General features: G+C 39.5%; 1 protein-coding gene across 1 annotated transcript in view; it reads left to right on the top strand.

Annotated features, from left to right (window-relative positions):
• Window positions 1–22,253, top strand: part of LOC126292160 (serine/threonine-protein kinase minibrain) — a 415,012-nt gene that overhangs the window by 373,149 nt on the left and 19,610 nt on the right. The window contains exons 7-8 of the mRNA XM_049985998.1: window positions 6,430–6,690; window positions 14,479–14,716. Of these exons, the coding sequence (XP_049841955.1) occupies window positions 6,430–6,690; window positions 14,479–14,716 (499 nt within the window). The remainder of the gene's footprint in view (window positions 1–6,429; window positions 6,691–14,478; window positions 14,717–22,253) is intronic.

The raw sequence follows: 22,253 nt of genomic DNA on the forward strand, positions 1-22,253 counted from the left end.
GGAAAAATATATTAAAAACAAAGATTCCAAGACTTACCAAGCGGGAAAGTGCCGGCAGACAGGCACATGAACAAAACACACAAACACACACACAGAATTACTAGCTTTCACAACCGATGGTTGCTTCTTCAGGAAGGAGAGGGAAAGACGAAAGGATGTGGGTTTTAAGGGAGAGGGTAAGGAGTCATTCCAATCCCGGGAGCGGAAAGACTTCCCTTAGGGGGAAAAAAAGGACAGGTGTACACTCGCGCACACACACACACACGCACACATATCCATCCGCACATACACAGACACAAGCAGACATATTTAGGCAAAGAGTAAGCTTACATTCCTTGTCTAAAGCAAGCATCGTTCATACAATGTTGAAACCTATCTTCATTTCCATATTTCAAAATACTTTGCACCTTACAATGTTGCCATTACTGGAAGTAGCAACACATCATACGCACCAAAGTGAAGTGTTTCTATCCCAACACACACAGTCTTAGGGATTATTGACCATTTAACACTATTTACACTTTCATTGCGGTTTTGAGTTTTTTCATGAACACACTTTTTCAGTAGCTCAGGTGCCGCTTAAGTCTCTGAAAATAGGTTATATCGCTTCCATTACTGCATCAGACAGACTGTGTTTATGAGTGTACACTTCACCAGTTAGCAGTCCCATGTTGAACTTACACCATCTGTTTTCTGCTTTTGGACACAGGTAATGATGGGGAATTTCATCAGCTGAAAAAAAAAAAAAAAAAGAGTCCAAATAGTCTTCTTCATTTCATTGACACTGTGTGCGTCTTGTCTAATAGCTATCCCATGATAGTTCTGTATTTTGTCAATTACACTGTCAGTTAAATGTCCCTTCCCATTGAACCCTTTACCGTCATTGAGTTTTTGTTTTTTGTATGAAGCTTTCGGTTGCCAAAGTCTTGATCCCATTCATTTATGTGTGTCCAATACACTCAAATTTCTGCACCACATCATCACCATAGGGCTTCAGTTATTGAATATGTTTGAAACTTACAGAATCACCGTCACCAATGTAATTCACATATCACACTTTATCACAGAACATTGAAATATACTAGAAACACCAGCCACTTCCCTTCCTCCATTACTGCCACTAAGTGTTAGCTATGCAATTATTTTCATGCCTACCTTTTTTGTGGACACTTAACAATATTTGGATATTACTGCTGCATCTAAAACTTGCCCTGTATATGTGTTGGCAGTTGATACTACACCACAAAGAAATGTGTGTCCCCGTTATGCCAGGTACCATTGAATGCTGCAGTCAAGTCTCTATTACCACTGTTTTCTATTACTGCCTCTTCCACAGCTTTCCTTGTTGATTCTATACAGATGTCTACTACTTTAGACCCTATAAATCTATTGTAGTTTGTAAACTTGTAAATCTATTGTAGTTTGTAGACTTGGTTGTAGGATTTGCAAGAGTCATCATGCCACAGAAAACTGCACCTGCAGTAGCACCCTTACCAACTGTGTGCATGACATAAAAAATCTAATATTGTGTTCATAGAGTTTGCTACCATTTTCTTCATTTGGAGTTACTGTAACACACTTTCAAAAGGTGGTCATGTATGAACACTTACTGCAGTTCAGTTCTGTATCACTGGCAAGTCCTACATCAGTTTTTATAGAGAGATCTGGATTGACTTCACTACATTGAATACATCTACACAGTTTGCAGAAATTCCGTTTAGAACTCGCATATCAAATATTTCATTCCCATTCGATTTGCCCACAAAAAATTCATACTTTTCGCCAACCGAGCCAAGCTTCTTCTGTTAAGTACTTTCTTTCTCACTTTCATTGCAATGGGCAGGTGTCCAGTAAGGTTAAGTTCACATGCTCGGTTATCGTCTTTATTGTTTATAGTAATAGGACCTAATTTTGGCTTTCCAAAATGTCTCCTTTTCTTGAAAGGCTTCAGAGGATTTCTAGTCACTCTACATTTACCCATGATTTTCCTTCAATAAAACAGAGATTTTGATGAACAGAATTCACTATGAATATTTTCAGGATTATGAAAGAGTAAATAAACGTGAAATGTATGATAATCAAGTGAGCGATGTATATGGAACTATCACAAGTTAACCACAACACTTATTTTGTAACACTTATTTTCTCTCACATCGCTAAAATGTACACGAGGACCATGTAGATTCACGAGTCCAACACTTGATAGCAGTTTAACAGTGGCACAGTGGGTCACACCCATGTAGAACATATTTCAAAAATATTTTTAAAATACTTTTGTCTTCTGATCTGAATAATTATATATCAGTTGGAAGGAAATGACTGTAGATTTGTAAAATGCAAACAAGTAAAAATTGAACGTTCCTCGATTTTGAAATGTTTTGGAGCTTCTTAACTGATAGAACATAGTGTTTATGAGATTTTTGTGTAATATTTTTCTGTTAGATAGGTTCTGTTCAGATACTTGAGAATATATTTCATATTTACTCTATCCTTTTGCTTGTGACTTTGTCCAGGTGTTTGCTCAACAGGTATGTTGAACACACTTCCTCCTATCTGTATCTACCACTCTTTCTCTCTGTCTGTCCACCTCATCCTCCCACCTCTATCTGTGCATCTCCTCCTCCTCTCTCTCTCTCTCTCTCTCTCTCTCTCTCTCTCTCTCTCTCTCTCTCTCTCTCTCTCTCTCTCTCTCTCTGTGTGTGTGTGTGTGTGTGTGTGTGTGTGTGTGTGTGTGAGAGAGAGACAACTGCCTGAAACAAGTCTCCGTTAGTTGTGGTCGTTATTTGAATGTTTTCACTCACTGACCGGGTTTGAATGGTTTCATTCAATATGAGACTACCGACTTACACAAGCCTCTGTTGACTGCAGCTGTTATATGAATGGTTTTCATTCAGTCTCTGTCTTTAAAAGTGATTTCACATTTTTTCACATCCTTTCCCAGGGGTGAGGAGGGGGGGGGGGGGGGGGACGAAATGGTTGTTGGGGCGTGCATGTGGTACTGCTCCCACAGCCTCTCCCTACTGCTGCCTGTGCCAAGGTTGCAGCTGGCGTGAGAAGCTGGAACAGTGGCCGGCGCTAACACAGCGTAGCACTGCCAGGACCTGTGATAGCACCGAATGGCTGCCGCACCACCGCCTTACACTGGCTGGAACTCTGACACTGGCAGCAGCAGAATGCTGATGTGGGGCATTTGGGATGCTTAGGGGCTAGCTAGCTAGGTACATTTTTGTATAATTAATTAATGGACATAATCACATCTTTTCAGTAAAACAGGATGAAACAGTCGCAAAAATCTGGCATGTATCCTTTCTTCTTCACAGAACCTTTGTGCATGCTCGATTCTGTACTCTCTGTGAAGCTTTATTAGTTACGTGATGTTAATTGCACCTGGAACAATTTAATACACAGCAGTTCGTTTATCAGTTTCGGATGGTGGAAAGAAGTATTAGTCTTTTAGTACGTAATTAAATGAGTATTTACAGTGCTTATTTTAACTTTGGTGTACCCACTGAGACGTCTTCATGTATGCCTGGAGTTGTGGCTACCCTCTGGGGGCATATGTGCCCCCAGTTTGTTTTGTACACCATTGCTGTACTTCACCTGATAAAAGCACTACAGAATGGTTTCACTCGGAAGAATAACTGGATAATTCAGTCAGCTAAATGACTAAACAGTGGTTTCAGTTTAATAAACAAATGAATACGTGTGTCAACCAACAGAAAAACTAGAGACTGGTTTCACTCAAAAAGAAAGAATGAATAAGTTGTTCAGTATGCAAAACACCACTGGTTTGTGTCGACTGTTTTCATTTGGTTGTTCCCGTGGGCTGGTGTCACTCAAAAGAAATGAAACATATTAATACAACTGACATGTAAAGCTACAACTGATTGATTCACTTGTTTCCATTCTGTTGCTATCACAGGCAGGACTCATTCACAAGAATGAATGAATAAATCAACTGATACGTAAAGCTACAGCCATACGAGTCAATTGTTTCCCAACAACTGACCGAGTTGATCGTTTTCATTCTGTTGTTCCCCACACTACATCTCGTCCTCCCCCTTCTCTTAGCCCATTTCATCCACCTCCTCCCTCTGACCATCTCCTTGTCTCCCCATCCCACTGACCACATTGTTCTTCCTCCTCCCTCTGACCATATCCTTCTCCCCCTCTCTCTTTTCATCTCCAACTCTTCTTCTTCCTTTTCCATCTGTCCACCACCCCTCTTCATGTTCCTCCTGCAGCGTGCGTCTCCTACTCGTCCCCTCTTTTTGGCAATTTCCGCCTCTCCTTCACTCTGCCGATCCCCTCCTCTGTCCGTCTCAGTCTGTCTCCAACTGTGCTGATCGGCTTGGATAACCCCTGCAGTACAGCTCTGTAAAGCAGGCTGATATTACTATCACAACACATCTGCTCTGCAGGGTGGGCAGTGCAGTAGGGCCTTGAAAATAATTTATTTGTTTGACATACATTCAAAGTATCTTGATAAAGCAGGCCAGTACTACTTTAACACAATATTCGTGTCATGCAGGGCAGCCTATATGTCAGGACCCTGGAATCATTTATCGCCCCTGACTTATAGACTGTCCTTCAAAACGGGTTGAGTTGGCGAACCCATACTGTTGCCACCAGAGGTCTTCATCCGACATTTATGCTCACACAAGTTGCTCAGTGAACATAGTTCCGGGTAAGTCCAGCAGATGTTAGTACAGCTGATTTGGTTGCCTAGAGAAAGGGGGCAACTGTATTTGGTTTCCTTAATGCTCATTCAAACACCGCATTTTGAATTGTCCAACAGTTTGCTATAGTTACCGTAGTGCCACTTAGTAACACACTGTAGGGTCGTGGCACGTGAGGCTGAGATGGAGAGTCTGAACATGAAACTTGATTTGAAGGAATGAATCCAAAGGACAGTGGCTGTAACACTATTTAGGAGATATTTTCATTAGTGACCGATAAGGATATCGGTTACGTGTACTGCGCCAAGTGCTCTGCTCTCCTGTTTTACAGATTTGCCACCACACAACTGAAGGCACGTCTGCAGAACACCACAGAAGTAGCAAAGTATAGGTTCTGAAGTATTACCAGTTTCATTGAAACCTACAATAATTAATAAGTTGTGTGGATATGTGTGCCATAGATCTTTGTCCATTTACAGTAATATAAGGTGAAGCATTTTGCCCTTTATGTCAGGAGCTTGTAATGTCAATTCCAATTTTGGACATATAGATGTCTCCAACATTTGGCTCTATCCTATGACAGCAGCATGAAACACTGAAGGTCAGGTCATTTAAATACAAGTGAGTATGATTTCCAGCATTATCCAGGCCATAGGCAAGATTGCTTGTTGGTGTCCAGCAGATATATGGAACTAACAAATTGGAAAATGTGTTAGCTGTCTCTATTACTGGACACTTTGCTCATCAAGATTAGGCCCTGCAAAATATGGTATCGGTGACAACTCCCTTTTCTGAGAAGAAATAAAAATCTGGGAAATATATTAAGAACTACATTGAAGAAACATTACTCAAATTGTTAGTAGTAAATTTTCAGTATTTTAATAAGATTTCATTTTTCACTGACCAAGGCTGTAAAATATGCAAGGCATTGCAATCCTTTAAGCATTATGCTTGCATTACACAAGTTTTGAACACAGTCCTGAAACATGGCATGGGACATCGAGTGACGACTATTTGATAAATGAGTTTTGGCAACTTATACTGCAACTTATGCTGCCTAAGTTTCTGTCTGTTTCATGAACAAATTGAAGACATAAATTTGATACAGAAAAATGTGAAGCAATAAACAGAGAGTATATGGAACAGCTTGTTTAGAATGCTACAGTCTGTAGTTAGTCTGCGTTGAAGAGAGGTATCTCTGAAAAACTTACTGGTCATGACAACAACACTGTAAAAGATCTCATGGCATATTTTAGAGTCATACAAAGATGCATCAGGAATGCTGAAAGGTGAGAAGTTTCCAACTATTGAGTTTGTTGCATTATGAGTGCACAAACTGAAAAGTCATTGTAATACAGGGCTGAAGGTGCAGAGGCACAATTAAATTACTGTGTCCAGTAAATAAAAATTGCAGTTAATTGCAAATCACCAGTTTCAGTGTCACTGGTATTTTGACAGTACAGTGTCGTATTATCACCTATTAACTGTAAATACTAAGAGTGCTGAAAGATTGCTGCCTGTCTCACAGATGAGAAAGTTAAAATTTATATATATATATATATATATATATATATATATATATATATATATATATATATATATATATATATATATATATATATATATATCAAAGAGGGGTCTAAGACCTGTCCTAATGTGGTCTTGCACTTCTGACCTAATTAATTAGCAGTACAAAATGTTCTGTTTTCATTGAAATTCTTTCTGTGACAAATGGGAACTTCTTTCTCAGGTGGATCAAATGAACAAAATCGTCGAAGTCCTGGGAATGCCACCAAAACACCTCCTCGACCAGGCGCACAAAGCGCGCAAGTATTTTGACAAACTGCCGGGCGACGGCAGCTACGTGCTGCGTAGGCCGAAGGACGGCCGCAAGTACCGGCCGCCAGGTTCGCGCCGGCTACACGACGTGCTCGGCGTGGAGAACGGCGGGCCCGGGGGTCGGAGGCTCGGCGAGCCGGGCCACTCTGTCAGTGACTACCTCAAGTTCAAGGTGAGTTGCAATTGCACTGCAGCACCACTAAAAGCAGTGAACTACAAAAGCCACATCGTCATTAAACGTTTGGGTATGCATTCCAGTGCAACCCCATGAAGCGGCTCGGAGTAACACCAACTGCATTCTTTCTCTGTGGAAAGATTATGCGTTAGATTTCTCATTCGTGTTTCGATTTTGTAGTTTGCGAGGAAATTGTGGATATGCAAAGGATATCTTTCAGTGATTAGAGATTTCATAAAACAAAGGCTACATACCAGCTTGGAATAAACATTGAATATAGCATTTTCTGAAGATTACTTCACACTAACAACAGTTTCACAAGGTTTCAAATGGAGCATGTATATGACAAATGGAGCATGTATATGATCTCATTGCTCTAGACCAGCTGCCCTCAAAGTGGGGAACACACCACCCTGAGGGGGTGCGCCAGCTTCTGTTGAAATATTTATATTTCATATAGTATAAGAAAAAGACTTCTGGTGAACAAATATTTCTAGCATCAGACGCTCATTTCCATGAACCAAATTAGAAAGCTCCCGCATCATTAATTTGTTGTAGTATCTCACAAGAAGTGACCAGTATATCCTGTCAACAGGAATGCTAAGAAAAGCCAAGGGTAATATTCCATCACACTGCCCCTGTCTCGTATCGTGCACAGGGTTAGCTACTTACCAAACATTTAACAATTGCTAATGACAACGAGCAACTTGATGATGTGACCGTGACTTCCTTGCAACAGTGGCAATGAGAACAGACTATTAATCACAGGTATTGTGACTGTCCTCTCGATTTCAGCCAAGCTTCTGGAGTCATTTCAAAGGAACTGAGTTAGCTAGAAGCCAAATTCTTGTGCATCTTCAGAGGAAGTAGTTAACCAGATTTAAAATAAAGTGATACAAATTCTGCCATTCCCATGTGTGAGTGGCAGATTCACAATGGTAAAAAGTGATACTGTGGAAGCTATTCAGCAAGTTTCTGTTGTCCTTCAAAAGAATGCAGTTCTAATAAGGAAAAAGTTTCAAATTTAAACAATGTACATTCTTCTTTTGTGTCTTCCTCAGTCCCTATCAGCATTGTTTGTTATAAACACAGAATCAAAATGTTTAAATACGTAGTTGATTATCTGAAATTAGGCTTTACCAGCATTCTCTTGAATAATGAGGAACAACCATGATGTGTTCTTTGATTGAACAGTTTAGCCAAAAATAGCCTGAAGCCTATAAAACTAAATATACACCTGCAGACAAGACATTCAGACCGTATAAGTAAATCTATTGAATTTTTTAAGTGTCATAAGTAAAACTAGAAGTAAATGTCACATTCCTAACAAACAAACAAACAAAAAAGTATCAGTTCCTGAACAGAGTTGTAATAGCATCTCAAGAGGTATCCTACTTAATTGTGAAATCCAGATCACTACACATTATTGGCGAGAAATCACTTTTTCATGCAGCCGCCAAAATGTGTGAAATTGTGCATGGAAAAAGGTTTGGTGAGAGTCTGAAGTCAGTCTCACTCTCAGATGATTTGTGGCTCATTGTATTGATGCAGTAGCCACTGACATGAAAAATCGGTTGCTACCCCGATTTTATGATAGCTTGAAATTCGCACCGCAACTTCATAACAGTATTGGTATAGGAAATCTTCACCCAGTTTCTTCTTTTTGTACACTACTGTTATGAAAATAAGATTCATGAGAACTTTTTACTTTGTAAAGCTCTGAAAGGGAGGACTACAGGTGAAACTATTTTATTTACTTATTTGTTTTTCTGGAGAGTCTTCTTTTGTTGAGGAGAGTCTGCCACGGACAAATAGTGTTGGTAGTAGTACAACCTAAAGTCAACAAAATGATGAACAATGCAGTCAACACAGTAAATTTTGTGAAAGCATGGGCTTTAAAAGGTAGGATGTTTTGTATTCTTCATGAGGAGATAGATTGTAGTAATTATGGTCCTGTATTACACATGTAAGTACATTTGATGTCTTGTGGTAAAGCTCTTCGTCACATTGTCAGGCTGAACAGCAATCATATAGTCGCGGCTCTGTTTCTGGATGAGAAATGGCTTGTAATGTTGTGCTACTTGGCTGACGCTAGAGAAACTGAATTACGTTAATCTATCACTTTGAGGCCAAAATAGTAATATCATTTTGCTAAGTGAGAAAATGTTTCTGTTCAAGAGTAAACTCGGACTTTGGAAAACCCAGGGTTAACTGCAAGATGTTTTCTTCTCTGGATGATTTCGTGAAGTAAAATGAGTTGGGTGTAGGTAGGATTAGTAGAATTGGTGGAATACATCTAAAAATTCTTTGTTGGCAGTTCAATGATAAATTTTCATACACTTCATCTGAGAATGACTGTATCCACAATGCTTTTGATTTGTTTGTACCAGACTACTTGTCGACAGTAGAACAGGAACAGCTAATACAACTCTTAAGAGATAGAACACTTTGATATGAATTTAAGTCTATGTCTCTTGAAAATGTCTGTGTGCGGACTCTGCATGAACAAGAAGGAAAGTGGGCCTGTTATTATTTATCGAATCATATTAAGTGTGTGAGCCAGCATTTTCTTCAATGGCATTAACCGAGATGAAATGTTGGTCTCGACTGCAGCTGTAAGTGTGAATTTGCTTTCTTTGAGAGTTTGAGCACACGACACTAAATGTGCAGGTGTTAGAAAATTTCTGAATTTTCATCTGTGTACGTATTTAGTCTGAAACAAATACTAACAAAGAGAGAGAGGGGCTGGCCAGTACTTACCTCAGCTCAGTACAGCCGATAGATACACAAAAAACAACCGAAAATTTACGTTCCTAGCTTTCGGAATAAATGTTCCTTCATCAGGGAGGAGAGAGGGGAAAGAAAGGGAAGAAAGAGAAGAAGGGGATTTAGTTACTCACAACCCAGGTTATGAAGCAACAGGGAGGGTGCAAGGATGGAGGCATGGTTGTCAGAGGAAATCCAAAGATATTCTACTGTAGGTACTGTGCCAGCTTCAAACCAAAGAGGATGCATACAGAAGTAAAGAGGTATATAGTATACAGATGTAGGATGAAAAGATGCATGAATGGCTAAAGAGGAAAGGGAAAGAGGAGAAGACCGAAGAGTAAATGGGAGTGAGGTTGTTTAACGTAGGTTCAGTCCAGGGGGATGGCAGGATGAAAGGATGTGTTGGAGTGCAAGTTACCATCTCCGGAGTTCAGAGGGACTGGTGTTGGGTGGGAGAAGCCAAATGACACATACGGTGTAGCAGGTTCCTAGGTCCCTAGAATTATGCTGGAGGGCATGCTCCGCTACTGGGTATTGAACATCTCCTAGGCGGACAGTTCGTCTGTGTCTGTTCATGTGCTCAGCCAGTTTAGTTGAGTATTTAGTCTTATTTATGTCCTTATTGGATGAACAGTTTGAATATAACAGTTTTTAAATTGGTGTCTAAATGTTGACTATTGTTTATCGTCGTTTCTGTGTCATCACCTTTGAATTGTTAAAACATTGTAAATGAATTAAAAGGAATATAGATGGAAGCAGTAAAATTTTAACTAATTTGCGAAACAGTATTTAGGGAAATACACATACTGGCTCAGTTACAGTAACTGCACATGCAGCTGTGGTTATTTATAAACTAGTTGTAATTTTTGACTCCCACCAGCTTTTAATTTACAAATGAATGACAATTAAAATAAATAAACTATGATTTGCACAAAGGAGCTTCTCTATTGATTATTATTACTGTTGTTATTGTATCTGATGGTTGCAATAATTCAAAAGAAGTAATAGATATTGTGGGTCATTTTTGTGCCAAGTATGAGAAGTGTTGTGGAATGAAAGAAAAATGGGAGGGGACAAAATAACTTATGTTTTAGAAGGGGGCGTGACGGAAAATGTTTGAGAAGTGCTGCTCTAGACAACCACAATGGTTTCTTCTGTCAGCTGTTTCGGTTAGTCTGTCAAGGATGCAGGGACAAAATCGTGGAGGTAGGAAAAGAAGGGAGATGGTACTACAGACTTACACTGTACATTGTTTTGAAGCCAGAGTGGGTGGGACCTGCTACCATTTTAAGCAGCCCAAAATGTTAGCGGACTACTGTGTATGATTGCTTATTGTTCATTATTTATGTTGTGTGCTTGCAATAACTGTTTTAAATATTAAAAATATAGCGCATGCATGAGTAACATAGACAATTTCGAACGTTTTTATGTTCTTGAATGTATATTTGCTTTGCTAACTGACGCACTTGGCCTCATTAATGTAACTTGTGTTTGTTGGTGCATTTTGAATAATGGGAAAGAGAAGGATGTGACATGATAATGATGCTTCCATAATGCATTTCATTCAATTTTTACTAAATTTGCATCGATAGAAAAATGAGGCTTGAACTCCAGTACTAATGCATGTTTGCTTACTGGTATTGGTTTGTGTTAGTCAGATTTTCAGCTTTCAACTTCCATGCACAACATTTTCAGTGCTCATGTCTGCAAAAAAAAAAACAAAAAAAACTTATCTACGTGTTCTTAGTTAGCCCACAATTGTGTGCAGTGATAAAAGAAGCAAGGCATGCTTTCGTATCTTGTGCATGTCAGTAAAAATGGATGATTATTGAAATGTCCAACAAACAGAACTGCATAGAAATACACATCCATGATCCATGCAGGATAGAGTTGTTCTTGTTTTATTAGACTGTAATTGCATTAGTTTCACTTTGAAATCTGACCTATGATGCTTCACCCAGTGTGTGGCATATAATAGCAATTCACAGGGTAAAAAAAGGTATAATTTTTCAAAAATCTTACAGACTTCCATAAATGTGATCAAGGAATGATCTCAAAAGCGTAAGACCCCATAAAATGGATATTTTGTTTTAACAGGTCTGTAAGTAATTTTTTTAGTAGTGATTGCATAACCAGAATAAGATATAGGCCTACCTTATCAACAGTAGCCTATTTGCTTCTTTTCTCGGAATATTTCTCACCAGTAACTCAGTCACTTTTTTGGGAATAACCAAACATGGCACAATTGGAATGTACATCTACTTTGATCATCTGCTTGATTTTGGAACAAGTTTGAGGTTTTTTTATTTTTTTATTTTTGGAAATATGCCTCCCTGCTGATAATTTATTAGTTTTTTTTCATTTTTTAGTTGTAGACAGGAAAATGTTAGTAATTAGTAATTCCTACCAATCAGCATTTACACATTACAGTAATAGATAATCTTCTGTGGAATAGGAGAAGTTATCAAAGAGAAATGTTTTCAGTTTCGTTTCAAATGCTACTGTTATGTCTGTCAGGCATTTTATATCTATGGATAAATGATTCAAATTTCTGGTTGCATCATTGTGAACTCCTGTTTGTGGTGTAGACAACCTTAATGTGGTGTAATGAATGCCATTTCTTTCTTCTAGTATTTTAATTGTGTACATCATTATTTCTATTAAAGTGCAGTGGATTATTTACAACAAACTTCATGAGGGGATAACTCCACTGTGAAACGGATAGATTGCTACTCACATGCAGAGCACAAAGCAGGTATGACGGAATGAGTGTTCACATAAATTTTAGCCAATCTTCTCCAGAAAGGAAGCACAGTGCACATACACATTCCTACAATAAAACACACAAAACTCTTGCATACATTACCTTGGTCTCGGGCTGTTCTAGCCAGAATCTTTTTCAAAGGGGAATGAAATTTGAACAATGAATAATTATTGTTGGATGGAATTTAGGGCACGAGATGCAGCCCCAACAATCAGCACAGTTACATAGCCATGTGTCGTGTGGGGATGAGACCATTGGTGCAGTGTGGCTCGGATGTCGGAGCGTTTGCGATTTGGAAAGCAATGAAAAACATAGGAAAGAAGAGAGAGAATGTACACTGAATAAAGTTAGGCAAATCTAAAATGAAATGACAGAAATGAGACCACTACAATAAAGGAATACAGTGTAACCATAATTCATGTATACAAAAGAAAATATTACTTGAATGGCTCCACTTACGAATGAAATGTGATTCCTTTAAACTATAGACTACGCTCAGATTTATTATTACACCCATAAACAATGCAAGCTGGTATTCTTTATGAAACAACTATGTCTCCAAAGAATCAAAACATCCAATATGGTCGAAACTGGGTATGGACACGGACACAGCTACATTGGAATGACGTCCAGGGGAAGTGTCACATCGGTGAACCATGGAGGTACGAATGCAGCAAACTTAATGTTCTGGGCTACTTAATCTGGCTCCCTTCTTTTTTTACCTCCATGGACAGAATTCAGTTAGGCTTTTCACTTTTTACTGGCACTGAAGATTTTCACTTTGTAGATAAAGCAGTGATTCTTTGAGATGAAGCCATGGTGGACTTTGTCTGAGAATGTCCTAGTGTGTTGTTGAAGGTTTTTTCTTCTACTAAAATATTTTCATTTTGAACTTCACTGTGTTCCATATAGTCTTCTGAAATATGTACATGGATGAGTGGTTAGGTTATTGTGCTGGAAATGGGTTTATTCTCCTGTTGCAGTAAGGAGGAAAGATACACAGTTTTGCTGACAGTACAAGAAGGGGAGAAAAGCTATTGCTAAACCATGATCCAAGATATAAAATGATCTTGTGGATGGTGTTCTCCATTACAGAGGGATCTGATACAATTAAAAATCTCTCTGTTTGTAACACAATCACACGTGTCACTTGTAACATTCTAACGTGAATCAGTATTCTCTGCAATGCGATACTGTACCATGTGCCACCATTTTTATGTAGTTATTATTTACTTTCTTGAATGTGAGTGAGGCACAGCTTGAGTTCTTGATGAGTGTAATTACTAAGAATTATATAATTTGCCTTCAGAAGTGTGCCCATTACTTACATTCCATATACGACACATATAAAAAGAACAAAAATTTAAACATTTTGTATTTTAAGCAAACAAATACAGGATGGAAAGTAACAGTATTATGAAAATGATAGTTGCTACCCACCACGTAGCGGAAATGCTGAGACGCAGATAGGTGCAGCAAAAAGACTCTCACAAAATGAGCTTTCGGCAAACAAGGCCTTTGTCGAAAATAGGCAACAGACCTACTAATGCTCACACTCCTGTAAACACATCATACACACACACAAGTGCAGCTCACACAAAAATGACCACAGTCCATGACAGCTGAAGCATGACTGAGTCTGGCTTCAGCTGCCATAGGTTGTGGTCATGTGTGTGTGTTAGTTGCTTTTCGTGTGTGTGTGTGTGTGTGTGTGTGTGTGTGTGTGTGTGTGTGTGTGTGTGTGTGTGTGTGTGTGGTGGGTAGCAACTATGCTTTTCATAATATTGTTAAATAAAAGTAAGATTTTTGTAAAATATTTCTATCTGAGCTCTGTGTTCTTTTCTGAAGGGACTGATTACATGTATCCATTGCAGAGTTTGATATTTTTTTTCTGTGGAAAAGAATGTACTAAAACACATAAACACAGATCGCAAACTGAATTAATATAAGAAAGAAGCATGATTTTCAGTGGTGCCACTACCTCAGCAATTTGACAAAAAGAAAAAAAAAAAGAAATATCCAACACCACGTGTACATTTTAAACATGAAGAGCCAGATGGCTGTTGTTTTGGCTTAAAAAAACATGGTGTAAGGCTGTTCAGCTAAGTAGTGTAGCCTCTGTTGTATTCAGTGTCTCTTCTTCCAGTGATAGACACATTATGTTTAGAAACATATCACAGGCACACGTCACGAGTGGCAATTGTTAGTGAGCGTGACTCAGCTGTATTGAGGCTCTGCCACCTGTGTTTCAGGATCTCATCCTCCGTATGCTGGACTTCGACCCGAAGACGAGAGTGACGCCCTACTACGCCCTGCAGCACAACTTCTTCAAGAGGACAGCTGACGAGGGCACCAACACGGGCGGCAGCGGGTCGGCGCCCAACACCACAGGCGCGAGCAGCTCAGCGGTGTTCGTGCCGCCCCTAGCGGGGCCCCCCGATCCCCACAGGCCCGCCCCGAGTCCTGGCAGCGGAGGCGGTCCGCAGCAAGGTACGCACGGCTTTCGGGGACACCTTTCTCGTGCTTGTCGTCATCGTCCATTAAATGTCTCCAGTTGCCCAAGTTGTTATGTAAGAGTGCTCTGTGTCTTTTCTGTTGAGGAACACTTCTTCTTGCTTCACTTGGTGCCTGTCCACTTCTTTCTTCCTGTTCCTGTTTCAGTTATGTGATGCACCATTTCTTAGCCCAGCCTCTCTATGTTTATTGCCCTCAGTTTCTGTTTCGAGCAGTGTATTAGCTTTTCTTGTTTCTACCATCTTTTCAACATATCTATACCATTTCAGTCTCGATGTTCTTACGCTTTCACGTAGTGGTATTTCACTTGTATTTCTTGGCAGGTTTGTTCATTTTGGATCATATCTTTTAATGTTTCTTCAGGTGGACTGACTTCAGATATTTCATTTCTACAGCCTGCAGTCTTTTACTCTTTCTAATGCAGATGGAACAGGGTTCAAGATCATATGTATTGATAGTAAAAAAATATTCCAGGTGAAGTGTTTTCGTAGGTCTTAAGGGATTTGATCTTGTTATAAGAGAGGCCTACCTCTAACCAAAGTGAGCTGCATTTTGAATTCTATTAGTGATTTATAGACACAGACAAACTGTCTGCATTGGGGATATACATTACCAAGTTGTTGCTTTTGGAAGACCTGAGTGTTTGCTGCACCTTACTGACTAATGCTTGAAACATATATCTGCAGATAAACTTATGAGTGTTTTTCAAACTAGGAACATATGCATATGATCTTGGGAATGTGGTCTTTGTCATCTTGAAAGACAGGGGTGTGCACAGTACACTCGTCATGAAGGTGTAGAAGAAAAGGCAAAACATGGTGACTGAGAATCGTGAAATAAATGTTGTGTTTCATGTTCATGGTAATCTCTATTAATAAGCCCAGGTCACTGTAGGAAAAAACAACACAGTACAACCTCCATCATGAACTACACATTCCACATGCTGCTGGTTACATGCCTCATTCGGCTGCCTGTTCATGCAGCACCTCACACCGTTTGAAACGAGCCACAATTGTGACTCATTTGACCACACTACATGCCTCCAGTCAGTTACTGTCCAGTATCTGTGTTGTTTTTCTCATGGAAGAAGTGCAGGTTTACGTGAAATTGTGGGCAACGGACTTTTGTGAATTACCTGACTCCAAATGTCTGCTGCAGTTCCCTTCAGAATGTTTACTCAAAAGCTGGTGGAGGTGGACCAGCATTTACTGAGAGTCGAATTGGATTGTAGTTGACGAGCTGTGAGACTCGTCTCTGGTCTCTCTCTCTCGGTCAGGTCCTTTTATGACTACCGTTATTGCATCACGCTTCAAGGTTGATAGCGGTACACCGTTCCCTGTAGACACATTGGGCATTTCGCATTGATACACCGATAAATCGAGCAACTTCAGTTGTGGTGTGATCACTGTACCTGAGTACTCTTTTGTACCATTCTGTCAAATCACCACATTGACTCATCTCACTATACTGATCCCGTACACACACTTAACTACCCCCGCAGTGGTGGAGGACTACGTTACTGCCTGGCACCAGTTCTACATGACCTATAGCACTTTGAGGTGACAGGTGGGCTCTTTTAAGGGGGGGAGGGGGGATTGTCTAATATTTTATCCATTGAGCTTGTTTGCAAGCTGTGTTAATTATAATAGTGCAGGTTTATCTAATGTGTTTACCATCTGAATGACAAACATTATGTATCTGCTGGCGTATAATTATACTAACGCGAAAAGTAATTCTATTTATTCTGGTTAGTGTTTTAGATTGTTAGGTAACTAGTGTGGCCCTATATGGATGTGAAACTTGGACAGTTGGAAGAGCAGAGAGAAGACGGCTAGAGGCCCTGGAGATGTGGTGCTATAGAAGGATGATGAAGATCAGCTGGACAGACAAAGTAACAAATGAAGAGGTGCTTAGAAGAGTACAGGAAACCAGATCTCTGTGGAGGCACATCCAAACAAGAAGAGACAAACTTGTAGGGCACATCCTACGACACAACAATATCATTGGAACAATAGCAGAAGGAGTTATTGAGGGAAGGAATCGGCGGGGGCGACCAAGGATATCATACATGCAACAGATCATGAATGACATTGGATGTAACACATATGTGGAAATGAAGAGGAAAGCAGACAGAAGAGAGGAATGGCGCTCTGCTGCAAACCAACCTCAGGGTTGAACACTAAAGAAGAAGAAGGTAACTAGAGAAAGAATGTTGGAGCATCTGTCAGAGTCAGATGTTTGGTAACTGAGTTACGGATGGCTGATTCTCAGATGGTTTTGCTGTTTGGAGAGACAACTAGCCTCGTTGCTTACATAATCTTCGTAGACTCCCTGAGAACGACACCAACCCTAAAGGTCTAATATCTAGCAGGTATCCCACCCCTAGATATCTTCAGTGAGTCTACTGTCTGTCTAGAAAGAAATGGAGCAATAAATCAAAATGCTGGTGGGCCTTCTGGGCCGTATGGTCACTGGCAAAGAAACTTTTCATTTCCTGACGTTTCATCCAGAGCTACAATGGACGTATTTTGGGGGTGCTCCTGGCAAACTGAGTATTACCAACTGACAAGACAGGCATTGTAATGTGACATAAATACTGTGTAAAGTGGATGTGGTCAAATTTACAAATGATCAACAGAGACAATCTTTGTCAGAGATAAAACTTAACTGTTGATTACCTATTGGTTCTGCAGAGACACTGCCCATATATCATTGAGTTTCATGGCTTTTTCTTTTATGTTAAAATTACCATCGTTTCGACGCCATCTATATATAGTCATGGATAATAGTTTGTCATAGTAGATAAAATTTTGGTTTTGGAAAACTTAACTTCATGATTTCTTGACTGAAGAATGTGTTCTGCTACAGCTGATTTATCTGTTTTCCTTATGAGCAAAGACTTATTTATGTATGTATGTATTTATATATTTATTTATTTATTGGTCCTGTGAATCTTGGACAGTACAGTGTAGAAAAGGTATTGGACCATTCATTAATTACAATATACATTCCTTTATTATTATTTTTTTCGGACATCATTTTAACAAAAGATAAAATTGTACAATATTTTCTTACCCTACACATTTTATAAAAAAGTCTTAATCAGTGAGGCAGTTTTGTTTTTCTAAGTATTCCCTTTCTGTATAGAAGCAGTACTCGGCTAAGTAATCCTTCACAGTTGATTTGAACTTTGTTTAAGTCCATTATTATTTTTGTTGATTTGGATAATGCATTGTACAATTTGATGCCAGGGTGGAGTATGCCTTTCTGTAATAGCGCTGTGTTTGTCTGTTGTACATGTACATTATCTGTTTGTCTTGTGTGGTAGCTATGTACAGATTCATTACGAGTGATGCTTGGAATGCCAGTGTTGGATTTTTCTTTTATAATAATTACATTTTCAAGTATATTAATACGTCGTTATCAGGAGAAAGAAAACTGGCATTCTACGGATCGGAGCGTGGAATGTCAGATCCCTTAATCGGGCAGGTAGGTTAAAAAATTTAAAAAGGGAAATGGATAGGTTGAAGTTAGATATAGTGGGAATTAGTGAAGTTCGGTGGCAGGAGGAACAAGACTTTTGGTCAGGTGAATACAGGGTTATAAATACAAAATCAAATAGGGGTAATGCAGGAGTAGGTTTAATAATGAATAAAAAAATAGGAGTGCGGGTAAGCTACTACAAACAGCATAGTGAACGCATTATTGTGGCCAAGATAGACACAAAGCCCATACCTACTACAGTAGTACAAGTTTATATGCCAACTAGCTCTGCAGATGATGAAGAAATTGATGAAATGTATGATGAGATAAAAGAAATTATTCAGGTAGTGTAGGGAGACGAAAATTTAATAGTCATGGATGACTGGAATTTGTCAGTAGGAAAAGGGAGAGAAGGAAACATAGTGGGTGAATATGGATTGGGGCTATGAAATGAAAGAGGAAGCCGTCTGGTAGAATTTTACACAGAGCATAACTTAATCATAGCTAACAATTGGTTCAAGAATCATAAAAGAAGGTTGTATACATGGAAGAATCCTGGAGATACTAAAATGTATCGGATACATTATATAATGGTAGGACAGAGATTTAGGAATCAGGTTTTAAATTGTAAGACATTTCCAGGGGCAGATGTGGACTCTGCCCACAATCTATTGGTTATGACCTATAGATTAAAACTGAAGAAACTGCAAAAAGGTGGGAATTTAAGGACATGGGATCTCGATAAGCTGAAAGAACCAGAGGTTGTACAGAGTTTCAAGGAGAGCATAAGGGAACAATTGACAGGAATGGGGGAAAGAAACACAGTAGAAGGAGACTGTTTAGCTCTGAGGGATGAAATAGTGAAGGCAGCAGAGGATAAAGTAGGTAAAAAGACGAGAGCTGCTAGAAATCCTTGGGTAACAGAAGAAATATTGAATTTAATTGATGAAAGGAGAAAATACAAAAATGCAGTAAGTGAAGCAGGCAAAAAGGAATACAAACGTCTCAAAAATGAGATCGACAGGAAGTGCAAAATGGCTAAGCAGGGATTGCTAGAGGACAAATGTAAGGATGTAGAAGCTTATCTCTCTAGGGGAAAGATAGATACTGCCTACAGGAAAATTAGAGAGACCTTTGGAGAGAAGAGAACCACTTGCGTGAATATCAAGAGCTCAGATGGCGACCCAGTTCTAAGCAAAGAAGGGAAGGCAGAAAGCTGCAAGGAGTATATAGAGGGTTTATACAAGGGTGATGTACTTGAGGACAATATTATGGAAATGGAAGAGGATGTAGATGAAGACGAAATGGGAGATAAGATACTGCGTTAAGAGTTTGATGGAGCACTGAAATTCCTGAGTCGAAACAAGGCCCCGGGAGTAGACCAGCTGGTGAGCTGGTGAGCAAGATGTATGAGACAGGCGAAATACCCTCAGACTTCAAGAAGAATATAATAATTCCAATCCCAAAGAAAGCATGTGCTGACAGATGTGAAAATTACCGAACTATCAGTTTAATAAGTCACAGCTGCAAAATACTAATGCGAATTCTTTACAGACGAATGGAAAAACTGGTAGATGCGGACCTCGGGGAGGATCAGTTATATTCTGTAAAAATGTTGGAACACGTGAGGCAATACTGACCTTACGACTTATCTTAGAAGAAAGATTAACTAAAGGCGAACCTACGTTTCTAGCATTTCTAGACTTGGAGAAAGTTTTTGACAATGTTGACTGGAATACTCTCTTTCAAATTCTGAAGGTGGCAGGGGTAAAATACAGGGAGGGAAAGGTTATTTACAATTTGTACAGAAACCAGATGGCAGTTATAAGAGTCGAGGGACATGAAAGGGAAGCAGTGGTTGGGAAAGGAGTGAGACAGGGTTGTAGCCTCTCCCCGATGTTATTCAACCTGTATATTGAGCAAGCAGTAAAGGAAACAAAAGAAACATTCAGAGCAGTTTTTAAAATTTTGAGAAGTAGTAAAAACTTTGAGGTTCGCCGAAGACATTGTAATTCTGTCAGAGACAGCAAAGGACCTGGAAGAGCAGTTGAATGGAATGGACAGTGTGTTGAAAGGAGGATATAAGATGAACATCAACAAAAGCAAAACGAGGATAATGGAATGTAGTCAAATTAAATCGGGTGATGCTGAGGGAATTAGATTAGGAAATGAGACACCTTATGTAGTTAAGGAGTTTTGCTATTTGGGGAGGAAAATAACTGATGATGGTCGAAGTAGAGGGGATATAAAATGTAGACCGTCAATGGCAAGGAAAGCGTTTCTTAAGAAGAGAAATTTGTTAACATCGAATATAGATTTATGTATCAGGAAGTCATTTCTGAAAATATTTGTATGGAGTGTAGCCATGTATGGAAGTGAAACATGGACGATCACTAGTTTGGACAAGAAGAGAATAGAAGCTTTCGAAATGTGGTGCTACAGAAGATACAGAAGAATGTTGAAGATTAGTTGGGTAGATCACGTAACTAATGAGGAGGTATTGAATAGGATTGGGGAGAAGAGAAGTTTGTGGCACAACTTGACTAGAAGAAGGGATCAGTTGGTAGGACATGTCCTGAGGCATCAAGGGATCACAAATTTAGCATTGGAGGGCAGCGTGGAGGGTAAAAATCGTAGAGGGAGACCAAGAGATGAATACACTAAGCAGATTCAGAAGGATGTAGGTTGCAGTAGGTACTGGGAGATGAAGAAGCTTGCACAGGACAGAGTAGCATGGAGAGCTGCATCAAACCAGTCCCAGGACTGAAGACAACAATGACAACAACAACAATACGTGGAAGTGGTAGTATTTTATTTTCCCCATGTAGTGGCTTGCATGATGAGCTTTGATCTAACCGTTCCATTAGTCTAATAATCTTTTTCTCCAATCTCAATGATTTCTGACTAGCTCCACAATTTCCCCAAAACACTACACCGTAATTCAATATTGAATGAACACAAGCAAAATATATGGTTGTGGGATATCACTCACATTACAAAACTTGTTTTGCTTAATTTGTTGTTCATATAGTGCACACGTGTATCCCATTTTATGTTTTGTTAAATCCGTATACAGTCAAATTTTGTACTCTCTGTTGTTTCAATTTTTTTTCCACTTATTTCTCCAGAAGGATTAGCTGGTATCTTATTGTGGGTGGTGAAAATATCCATTGCAACATTTTTTTCCAGTTTTATAATCAGACTGTTTGCATAAATTCATTCAGTCTCGTATACTCCACTTGCCGACTGGGGGGGGGGGGGGGGGGGGTGTATTTGTGGTCTTAAAGCTAGTCTGATAATGTCCTTTTTCCTACTGTTGCTCAGTTGCAGAACCCTATTTACTTCGTTGCCTGAATAGCCATTCTTCTTGAAAGCCTGTTATAGATGCTTTTCAGTGCCCAAGTGTTCTGACATGCAGGTACGTGGGTAATGGCTCTCCAGAATTGATAGATAAGTCTTTATCCTTGACAGGTGACAATCAGTGCTTAACACTTACCTCTGATGAAGACTGTATCTGCTGATCACGTATGAACTTGACCATGCCCGCTTTACATTCCCGACTCATTGGTCATCAAGATTCGACATTGCCATGAACACCTCCAAAGATGTCTAGTGTCTAGTTCAGCTCTGGACGAAACATCACGAACTGAAAAGTTCCTTCGACCATAGGCTTACAGCCCAGAAGACCCATCAGCAAATATGACACTCAGTTGTGAAAGCTCTCATTGTATGTATAAATCTAGAGACCCATTCTCTGTATGGGTACCTACCAGCAATTGCCTGACCCAAATCGAGACGAAGTTTCCTCCGTACTACAGAAACCCTCGCTGAACAATATTCAGCTTTCAAACTAAATTCCATGTAGAATCGAGATTGCAACATCACAGAATAGATAGTACCATGTGACAGCTTGCCTTCTGGCCATGAAGAAAGCTGGCCAACATGGAAAACACTCGAGAGGCTATGATCTAGAGTTGGCCAGTGTAATGCTGACCTGAAGAAGTGGGAATTTTCTTGTGAATCTTTCCTG

Source organism: Schistocerca gregaria, chromosome 9 (genome assembly GCF_023897955.1).
Source record: "Schistocerca gregaria isolate iqSchGreg1 chromosome 9, iqSchGreg1.2, whole genome shotgun sequence".
In the NCBI taxonomy this organism is placed as follows: Eukaryota; Metazoa; Arthropoda; class Insecta; order Orthoptera; family Acrididae; genus Schistocerca; species Schistocerca gregaria.